At 38.6% G+C, this 10941-nt stretch overlaps 3 protein-coding genes and 1 non-coding gene across 6 annotated transcripts in view; 2 read left to right on the top strand and 2 right to left on the bottom strand.

Annotated features, from left to right (window-relative positions):
* b3glctb (beta 3-glucosyltransferase b) overlaps positions 1–2272 on the bottom strand; it is a 26740-nt gene extending 24468 nt beyond the window's left edge. For both annotated transcript variants that reach the window (XM_044222151.1, XM_044222149.1), the window contains exon 1: positions 2137–2272. In XM_044222151.1, the coding sequence (XP_044078086.1) occupies positions 2137–2230 (94 nt within the window). In that variant the 5' untranslated portion in view covers positions 2231–2272. The remainder of the gene's footprint in view (positions 1–2136) is intronic.
* The window catches only part of LOC122888126 (mesenteric estrogen-dependent adipogenesis protein-like), a 7721-nt gene extending 3480 nt beyond the window's left edge, over positions 1–4241 (top strand). For both annotated transcript variants that reach the window (XM_044222153.1, XM_044222154.1), the window contains exons 2-7: positions 884–1002; positions 2408–2706; positions 2840–2976; positions 3316–3431; positions 3552–3725; positions 3845–4241. In XM_044222153.1, coding sequence (XP_044078088.1) covers positions 2498–2706; positions 2840–2976; positions 3316–3431; positions 3552–3725; positions 3845–3859 — 651 coding nt within the window. In that variant the 5' untranslated portion in view covers positions 884–1002; positions 2408–2497 and the 3' untranslated portion in view covers positions 3860–4241. The remainder of the gene's footprint in view (positions 1–883; positions 1003–2407; positions 2707–2839; positions 2977–3315; positions 3432–3551; positions 3726–3844) is intronic.
* Positions 4175–9863, bottom strand: LOC122888127 (arachidonate 5-lipoxygenase-activating protein). Its single transcript, XM_044222155.1, has 5 exons — positions 9609–9863; positions 9397–9478; positions 5732–5802; positions 4576–4657; positions 4175–4490 (listed from the first exon to the last, which is right to left on the bottom strand). Exons 1-5 carry the CDS (start codon positions 9682–9684, stop codon positions 4328–4330), a joined length of 474 nt encoding a protein of 157 aa, XP_044078090.1. The 5' UTR covers positions 9685–9863; the 3' UTR covers positions 4175–4327.
* A 926-nt stretch (positions 9864–10789) lies between these two features.
* trnae-uuc lies at positions 10790–10861 on the top strand. Its single transcript has one exon. It is a non-coding gene; the product is annotated as a tRNA-Glu (tRNA).
* Positions 10862–10941: the final 80 nt, after the last annotated feature.

Genomic DNA, 10941 nt, shown 5'->3' on the forward strand with positions numbered 1-10941 from the left:
TTATATGGAAACTTATAAAACAGTATAGTAAAGATTAGACTACATTGCTTCAGGTCTCCAGTCTACAAATAGGGCTTTTATCTACAACTATACCGTTTCACCTACACAATGTGCTATATGAACATGCAGCTTTTTTTTCTCTGTCTGTGAAAACTGCGTATTGTGTGATATGTTACACTCATGTCTCTGTGTGGATGATGTTGACGCTGTGGACTGAGCTGTACCAAAAACAAGCTCCACTGACCTGAGGCATGGGTTCATTAAAGTGAAGTCATTTACTTTTATATTATTTGACTTTTAAAGGACAAAACAACAATGCAGCAGAGGAGTCCATGAGCTTAGACAACATATTCATCTCTGCTTGCAGCGTGATGCCTCCCATTCAGCCTTTTGGTTTTTCCTTATCTACGAACCATACAACAGTTTTAAAATATCCATTATTTGCGTTGTTTATAAGTAGGAAGCACCATAATCAGAATCAGAAATACTTTATAACATCTGCACATGACTGATAGATGCCAGTCTTTTACACACACACACACAAATTAAAATTGTCATTATCATGGCAGAAGTCTGGGTTGTGCCATAAAGTTATTTTTCCACAAACCTCCACAATCCACTGACTTAAATCTCTGTACTGATCTGAGAGCAGCTAAGGCCAAACTGAACTTTTATGAGCTTTACAGAGGTTGTGTTGTTGGAGAGGGATAATGTATTGCTTTAGATTGTGCACATGTTGGTGATATTGTGTCTCTGTCCTTCACATACAATGTATTACAGGGCAAACCATTATGGTTTATTGTTCCTTATAAGGTATTGTTTACAGTCTCACATGAGGAACAGGTGTCCAGAAAGGAGTCTGAAAGCATGTTTTTTGTTGTAGGCCATGCAGACTGGTGGCGACATCCAGAACAAATGAGTCAACTGTCTCCTGACCACGCAGCCTAAACATGGACGTCTTGGCCACAAAGATTAAACAGGATGGTATTTGTAACCGCAGCTGTGAGTGTTCACATTTTTGTGGGGATATAGTGAACTGTGTGGAAATAAATCCAAATGTGAGAGACGGGCTGCTATAATTCACTCTAACACAACTGGGTCACTTTATCTGAAGACTCAGAATTTACCAGTGTTTCAAATTAGGTGCTGTACTTTTCCTTCAAGGGTTCAAATGTCCCCCTGCTGTTATTATTGTGCTTCCCATAAAGTCGTAGGCTACATTCCAGCGTTATTAGTCTTCAAGTCTCAACAAAATTAAACAATATAGTTTATATATATATATATATATATATATATATATATATATATATATATATATATATATATACATACATACACAGTATATATAGACTTTCTTATTCATTGATTTGTTTTACTTGTTTATTTATAATTATCATTTACTTAGTTGCTTACTTATGTATGCGTTATGTATGCATGTATGTATGTGTATTTGGAAGAGCCTTGATCAGTTAATAAAGTCCTCAGAAGTATATTTGGAAGAGCTGTCACACCCGATGGGTCATGGATAATGAAACAGGAAGTAAATACAATTGCCTTCAAAATAAAAACGCGATTGTTACTTTTTTGGGGGGTGACAACAACATTAATGGAAAACATTAGATATCTGAGACATTACCGATATGTATGTATATTTTTTAATTCAGACACCATGTCAACCAAGTAGATAATCTGTTACATCTGCAAAGCACAATCTTGAAATTAGCAACATCCCCCCGAATATGGTCTTTATCTTTACGTTTGTACTTTGCTATCGTTACAATTATTTTCTCAATTAATTTATTATTTGTTTGCTCAATTAAATGGAAATAGTGGAAAAAGACCAATAACAATTTTTTAGAGCCAAGGTCATGTCTTAAAAATGTCTTGCTTTGTCTGAGCAACAGTCCAAAACCATATTCACAATTATATAAACTAGGCATTTTTACTTGATAAATGACTTTTACAATTAATACGTTCTCAGTCGACTAAAAGATTAATTGACTACTCATATCACATCAGGACTAGGCTACTACTAACACTTTATAATACAGCCCACGTTTTAGAGTGTAACTTTAGCCAACCATGCAATTTCCCTGAATGTACGGTGTAACTTCCTCGTACTGATAAAATACTTACCTGTTGTTGTTACTCCCTTGTTCCTCGTTGTTTTGTTTACTTCGACTATACCTAAATTTAAGTAGGAACCGGAAAGGATTTTATATGTAGACATAGGCTACGGATTCATACGAGAAAGTGTAAGTTTTAAATCGAGGGTTGTAATATAAAGTGTTACCGATAAATGACTTAAACGACCAAGCGACAACACATCAAGTATTCCTAGTGAGGGGATTTATTTTGGCCAAAGGTGACCGGAAGTCTTATTGTGTAACCATATCTACCTTGACAGTGGTTGGACCTTATTAAAGCTGCAGACTTGAGTCAGATAATTTAAGCAGCAGCAGCAGCAGCAGGACTCACTGGAGAAAAGCGTGACACCATGAAGAAAAACAAAGCGTCCTACAGCAGGATGAGAGCGATGAGAGCGACAGAAGTAGAAGAGTTCTTGAGAAAACCTCCGGCCGGTTTCTCCGTGGAGGTCCTCGGTTCGGGTTACCGAGTCCACAGCGATCCCGAGAAGAGCCTGGTGCTCATCGATGACTTCGAGTCCTGCAGAGGAAAAATAGTTTTCCAGAACTCGCTGGGAAGGTGAGAGTAAAGTCGACTGCATGGGAATGCTGAGGCATTGGGGGTTGCCATTTACCTCACTTGTATAAATACACGCATATATTTATACACATATCTAAACAAACTCACATGTCTGATTTGATTTCCAAAACAGGAAAGCTAAAATGCACAATCTATGGGAGTACACCAGCATGAGGAAGAGTCTGTTGTCCAAGCGGATCTATCTGCTGATGTCTGCCTGCGAAGAAAACCTTTCAGCGACTAACAAACAGGCAGCTAATGAAGCCAGAGGTAACCTGAACTGTCCAATTTGTGTGTAATTACACTGAAATAATTACACAGTGAAAAAAGACATGGTCCTCAAAGGCACCACTGGCATTTTAGTTTGCACAAAATAGCATTTTTGAACCCAGCGTGTACTTTACAGCTCTAGGCTGCTTAGGTGGGTCGTGCAATTTGGTGTTATGGGTGACTCATCTTGGCCTCCAAACTTTGCAATGGGTGGAGTAGAGAGATTACAATGGCAGCACAGTGCTTATGCCACATGACAACCTGTTTTTCTGCACTTTTCTCCTTTCTGTCTTCTTCCCTGTTTTCCTCATGAATTATCTTCATCCCTGTATGTATCAGTGCTGCAGCAGTACGTGGTGTCCATTGACGGCAACGATCCTTTCATCAAGTGGCAGATGGAGAGAGGCCTGGACTGGACCATCACCTCTGTTGCTGGGGAAAGCTACAGGGTGGATGTAAGCAGGACTTTATGGTTTTTCTGTCAATTAGATGTTGTTCTGTATGGTCCAGGAGTTACTGTATTTTTGTGATTATTTGTTGATTTTGGTATTGAATGTGACTTTTCCTTATATCAGATTGACTTGACTGAACTACTGGAGAGCTGGGCAGCAAAAAACATCCACATCATAACTGATAAACTAACAAAAGTCAAACCTGTGTGGAGAGACGCCTCCTTCACCCTCAAATACTATTCTGATGCCCTATTTGACTTCCCACACTGGTTTGGCTTCAGCAAAAGAAAATTTAAGGCAAGTGTCTCTTATTCTTCTTATTACATGTTGATATTAATCTTAACATTTTCTGTTCATTGTCAGTGTGCATAGGCACTTGTCTAACTTGTCTTTTCTCAAATCTGTTACCATTAAAGTTGAGGCAGACATGAGCCAGCAGTGGATGACGTTTTTTGATGGAGTCTGGGTCTTTTTCCTCAAGAAAGTTTCTCGAGCAACAGACAAATGGTTGCCAGGTGAAGGATCAGCTTACCTCCTGGGACTGCAGGAACTACCTTATAATCGCCATTGGGTCTAGATGTTTCAGTGGGTGGAAACCACTGACAAGGAAATTCTGAATTCCATGAAGATTATTTTTAAAGGTGGGGGGGTTGCCATTTACCTCACTTGATTATGAGGGGTTGAAGGGGTCAAATCTCTTAATACAGAATCAAAGTTTTATAGACTTTTGTACTTAAGAATCAACATTTGTTCATGAGAAGTTTTTATTTTTTAGCAAACTCAAATACAATAAATGCTCTTTTAGAAAACACAGAGTTTTACTTCAGTTTCATACAGGTCTCACCAGTTAAGAGATAAATCTGGGGAAGTGTTGTTGCCATTATGTGACCCACACTGGACTAAGGGAGGAGGAGAAGAGCAGATGCAGCGCTGGTGATGGTTTCTACGTATTCTTTATAGTTGCTGCCATAGTAGTGCGTCAGCAGATAGTTGAAGGTGCCCACAATACACATCAGGAACAGGAAGAAGATGACGCGTTTTCCAAACAGGTAGCCCGGGGTGCTACAAAGACATGTGGAAGAAACGTTAGTTAGACCATGCCTCTACACACACAAAGAACATACGTAGATTGCTTGTGTTCATTTACCTTTGAGAGGTTTGTCCCATGTATCCAACAAAGTACTTCTGCCTGACTACAAGATAGATGATCCCGGCAAAGGCAGCAGGAGCTTCAAACAGATGACAGAAGAAAAAAAAATTATCTTGTATATAACCTCTATGTGGTTCCATAAGAAACTATATGGCCAAAAGTATATGGACACCCCTGTCCTCTTTTGGTCTAGGGCTGTTTAATGGTTTGGGCTAGGCTCCTTTTTTCTTTTTTTTTTTTTTTTTTTTTACCAGTTAATGGAAGTCTTAATGACAGAGCATACAATGATATTTCACACAACAGTGTGCTTCTATCATGTGGCAATGTGACCCACACAGAATGTCGTTTTTATTTGTGATCTTATCGTGTTAGTTGTGAGTAAACTCTGCAGTGTAGCCCATTAAACATGGCTGCCAGCGAAGCTCTCAGATAATGGCCAGTATGTTTTCCTTTGCAAGTAGAAAGGTCTCTTGTTAAAGTGGATTAAATAAGTGTTAACGTATGCTTAAAGGGCTGCTGCTGATAAACTGTAGTGTATAAAAGGTTAACATTCCTGAAAAAAATAGTGGTGAAACAGTGTACATGTGACCTTAGTTTGAGTTAAATATACAGTATTTTTACCATTTGCCCATGAAGTGAAGTCCATGAAGAAATGGTTTTCCGAGGTTAGTGGCCTGCCCTGACCTCAATGAATGAATTTGGGACTCTAACTGTGAGCCGGGTCTGATCGTCGTACGTCAATGCCTGAAATTGTTCATGCTCTTGTGTCTGAATGGGAACAAATGCCTGCAGCCAGGCACCAAAACATTATGTGGAAAACATTCTCTGAAGAGCGGAGGCTGATATAGCAGCATATTAATGCCCAAGGTTTTGAAATGAGATGTTTAACAATCATGTACTGTATGGTTGTGTTGCTCAAAGGTCCACATACTTTGAGCCGTATAGTGTTAAATGTTTCTATAAGCGCAGTTCTAAATTTGCTGCTTCTCAAACATTGGTAAAGAAGTCACCTATACATAAATCAGACATCTATAGATCAAAAACTACTCTTAAATGTCTGCCTGTCTTTCCTCAGTTGAATTTACGTGATAATTTAAGTAATAAGAGTACAAAAGTGTGACTGTCTCGTTTACAGTAACTGATTAATGATTACCTTGACTGAGGCACAGACCGGCACACCACATCACTGCCAGGAAAGTGGGATAAGCATCCATGCAGTTACGACTGGAAGAAGCGTTAATAAAAACTGTTAGCACATTTCAAGGAAGTTGCATGCAATGAGACACTATGAAGCAATCCGCCAATCTGTTACTGACTGCATGGTCAACTGATGCTGAACCCTTTTTTCTATGGCTGTTTGGAAATGTTTTGAAACTGCAGAGCAGAAGTGGCTGTGAAAAAGGTATAAAACAGTGTATGAGCTACAAAACCCAGTTTGGCTTTCTGAGTGTTGGTGGAACAAAGTTGAAATGGTAAGCCAGGAAAAACTGAGTCCACATTCAGTCAGCACACACTGGCTGTTGCAATAAATTGCAATAATCGGTACAGTATGTTGCACAGAACCATGTCTGTCAAACCTTTTCCAGTCTCACACACGTCAGGAGAGTTATCCAAAAAACACCATACCTCAGAACAGTGGTTCTCAACCAAGATCTATCAAGATAAATGTGAGGGGTCACGAGCTGATTTGTTACACAATTATTTGCATATTTTTTCTGACTTTTTGCAATTTCCTTGTGAAACACTGGATACTTTTACATCTTTTACCCCTAAATTAAACAACCTAAAAAGTCTTTGGCTGAACTGCTCACAACTCATGTCCACACTAAGGCCATAACCTCTGATTAGGGGTCCCATGTACACACGTATAAAATAAAGGTGCTAACTAGAACCACATAAGGTTCTTTGGCTTGTCCCCATAGGAGAACCCTGTTTGATTCCTGGTAGAACCATTTATAAAGATTTCACCTGGAACCCTTTCAGAGGGTTCTACCTAGAACCTAGAACACCCATCATAGTGTTTTCCCACCAAATTAGCTCTGGTTCTTGAACTGGTTCTGTTCAAGATTCTTGGATTCTTGGTGCTATCTAGGGAACCAGCCCGCGTTTCTGCCAGTTTTGAGCGGAACCATTGTAATAAAAGATGTGTCAACAGAGGGCATTACACAATGCACAGCAATCTGTAGAATATCACACACCAACTTTGTTTTGCAAGGAAAACCTGCTATTTTTTGGTTCCAGCTGGGAACCAACTTTTCAGGTTCCAAACAAATATATATTTGGTCGAAATGCTGCGAACGGTTCAAAATTAGGTCCACAAACCAGAACAGAGCCGATTCCGTGCTGGTGGAAATGGCCTATCAGAGGTTCTACAGAGAACTCTTCTATGGTGTAATGGTTCCACCCAGAACCCTCTCTGGGGGTTCTATCGAGAACCTTTTCACCTTCTAAGGGGGCAAACAAGAACCTACCCAGGGGGTTCTACCAAGAACCCTTTTATATTCCAAAGGCCTTATCTAGATGAAATGCACTATTACCTTCTATTCTATACCTTATACCATATTATTATTATCAGCCGGTTAACCCACTTGGTACTTCACACTTATTTTATTTTATACTTATACCCACTTGGTACTTCATTTATTTTCTGACCTGTATTACAGTGTTATATTTTTGCTAGTACTTCTATTCCTGTGTGCACTGACATAAAGGCGAGCTGCTGTAACAAAAGAGTTTCCCCTCGGGGATCAATAAAGTATTTTTGATTCTGATTTTGATGCATACTGAATTTCCTTAAGTAGTGACCAGGACTCTCAACTGCAGAAGGCCTTTATTTGAAACAGGCTTGTATAAAAGATTCTAATTTCCTCTGATAAGCGTAACTAATCATTTTGTGACAAACAGCACAGAATGAGAGACAAATAACAGTGCTCTGCAATATCTACCAATAAATAACATTTAACACAGCTCAAGAAATTTTAAAACAATGTGATAAAATACAACTCAGGTCAAGAAACAGCTGCCTCACTAATGGTTAAAAGTATAAACCAGCAATGACAATACCAACATAAACCACCTTGTTCTGAACAGACACATTACAAACACTAACATAAAGTTACATTTACATTTTGGAACAGCAAACTTAACAAACTACTCAGTCCAGCACTAGGCATGATGGGAAATGTGGGCCGTCACACAGATAATTGAGGATGAGGATCTTTTAACACGCATGCTTTAAACAATCCTTGAACAACTCTTTCTTCCAAAAAGGGTTCTTTGGATGGAGTAAATTCTTAATGGGACCCATAGTCTTACATATAACCCTTGAAGAACTCTTTTTAGAAGAAAGGGTTCTTCAGAGACAAATGGTTCTGGGTGTAACCTTAGCCCTTCAGGAAAAACCCTTTTGAAACCCTTATTTATAAGAGTGTACTTTGTTTTGCGGCGTCACAACAAACCACTGGTTTAGAAGATTTCTGGAACGATGTCCAAAACTCTCCCAACTTAATTTCTCTCTCTAAATTGACTGAGTTAATTGTATTCTAAAGGCAATTAAATACATCGCTCTAAATTGGAAATGTATAACAGGGTAAGGAGCAAGAGATATTACAAAGACGGGTAATTTTTAAACTTTCACCAAACGTTTGCATCACATTTTTAAATCCTCACATTACCTACAGGACAGGATGTGTCTCACATATTTCCTTTTAAAAACAGGAAGTGCATTGTTGCTCATGGACTAATAGAGAGAGCAGCTTCAAATATTAGATTTGAATTTCAGGCTTTAGCCTAGTTGTCAAAGAACATCTAAGTGATGAAGTGTGTGCAACCTGAAGCATTATTATCTGTAGTGCTGTATTTTATGATTATTTTCATTATTTGTTTACTATTTTTCTGATTAAGACGGTGTAGTCCCTCATTCGTCCAGGAGTGTTCTATCGTAGAAAAGGTTTCAGTCGTAGTCATCTGGACACTGTTTTCAGAATCAAGACGTTTCGGCTCCCATCCGGAAGTCATTCTCAATTGGGAATTCCCAATTGAGAATGACTCTAGAAACCTTTTCTACGATATTTTTCTGATTAACTGATTAATCGCGTGGTCTATAAAATGTTACATTTCCCAAAGCCCAAGGTGACATATTCAGATTTTCAGTCCAAAAACCCAATCACATTCAATTTACAATGATAGAAACAGAGAAAAGTGGCATATCCTGACATTTGAGAAACTGGAACAAGAGAATCTTAGGCATTTTTGATAAATCAATGAACAAAATAGCTGTAAACTTATCAATTAATTGAGTGATTGTTTGATTGTTGAAATGAGGAATCTGAGTAGTCAGGTGAATTCACTCTTGACTTGACAAACGTTTATGTGGCAAGTGGTTTTGTAATAAGCGTAGAAAAGTCACATTTTTTATGCTTAGTTTGAGAAACGAGCTTGCTTTTATGTTGCTCGTAATCCCTGGATTGAAATTTGAACAGAGACCCCAGTTTGAAACATCCACAGGCTGCAAATGTATGAGCAGTTTTCACTCCTGTAACTTTAACAGGACCTACGAATGCTGATGAGTCACCTGAGAGGATGGAAGAATAAAACACGTTGTCCTAATGGCTACTGTCGCCTTCCCAGCAAGCATTCAAATTAGCTCTGTACCAGCTTTTCCCCCTCTACCTGGGAGCGTTCAGGCAAATGAGAACTGCCAAATGAAATGTTTATGAGTGTTACAGTAGGAAACAAAAATAACACAAATCCATCCATTGTTTCACGGGCATAGATTAGATTAACAGAGGAACTGAGTATCGAAGAAGGGGCACTTACTTGGCACAAGAAACTCGTTCAAAAGCAGATGTCTTGGCATTTTGATTGTTGCCTTCCTTCTCTACCTTCTGGGCAAAGAATGCTTAAAATACAGAGATCATTAATGTCATCACAACATAATTTAACAACATTTAACTACTGGTTTAAAGTAAAAAAAAACTAGGATTGAGTGTTATTTGTAACAGAAGATGCTTCTTCTTGCTTTTTCTCACCGTTCTGAAGTACGCTGATGAGGGTGACGATGACCAGGAGGTAGATGTGTTCCACCACTATGCTGCTGGAGTCCATGATCACTGTGTGAGCTGTAGGAGCAGGTAGATGGAGATGCTGAGGGAGACAGAGCTTCTCTTTCACGTCCAGAAATGTGACTTTACAGCCAGTTGCACAGCATAAACCTGATCTGTCCTTCTATGACATCATGTACTCCCCCATCCCACCTACCATCCCAGATACACACTCGTTTGTGGCTTCCTCTTTATGTAAATTATGCTGTGGCTTAATACAGAGAGGTGCAAACAAGTTGCCTGCTACTTCCTCTGTGTATTTGTGTGAGATTTACGAGATCGCACGCACATATACGGGAAATTTACATCGCCGTAGTTGTATATCTTATTGTCTATCAGCCTTCTGTTAGAGGCTCTTTGACAAAAATGTCTGCTGCAATGGTGAAAGGTTTTGAGTGTATAAGTACAGTAAAATATAACTATTTACAAGCTGTCTCAATGACTGGCTTATTCTGACTTGGCCTACCTACAGTCAAACAGCACCTGCGTGTGCTTTTGAATGGTAATGCAGCTTCCTCTCTGCTTTTTGTCTGTAATTTCTCCACATTTTATTCCAATAGATGTTGTACACATAGAAAACTGTACAAAATTATATTTTCCTTTTGATGAATCCCATTTTAACCACTACCCCCTTTCCCAATAGTGTTCAGTTATAATCAATTATTAAACTGATACATTTTGTAAAGATTAAATAAATTGATTCATTAAATTGGCTCAAGATGGATGGCATAAAGGGGAAAGCAAAAAGTAAATTTAATTTTGCAATTCCTTTTTAAAAATTGAAGTATTAATGCAATGCAAAATGCAAATGTATTTCATTAATTTCTGATAGCTCTTAATATAATTATTAATTATAATTAAACACTGTAAAAGTCTATAATAATTATTTTGGCATACTTACAAATACAAATGAGGAGATATACTGTAGCCAGCTGAGAAGCAGTACTATTTAAATGTGATAGTACAGAATGTAAACAGTACAGGACTCTTGTGAAACCGACTAAACTCAAGGTCTACGAGTGTGTCCGTGTTTTCGCAACATAAAATTACCAGAATATCGAGATTTGGCTGACATTTAGAAATAGGTAATGACCACACCCGTCAGTAGGTCCCATATGGTCTAGCGGTTAGGATTCCTGGTTTTCACCCAGGCGGCCCGGGTTCGACTCCCGGTATGGGAACGCTTTCCATTTTGCACTAAAAAGTAAACGCCTCCTGCTATGAGGCGTTGTAAACCTTATTTATATGTTTAACTAACAAT

This window comes from Siniperca chuatsi, linkage group LG14 (assembly GCF_020085105.1).
Source record: "Siniperca chuatsi isolate FFG_IHB_CAS linkage group LG14, ASM2008510v1, whole genome shotgun sequence".
In the NCBI taxonomy this organism is placed as follows: domain Eukaryota; kingdom Metazoa; phylum Chordata; class Actinopteri; order Centrarchiformes; family Sinipercidae; genus Siniperca; species Siniperca chuatsi.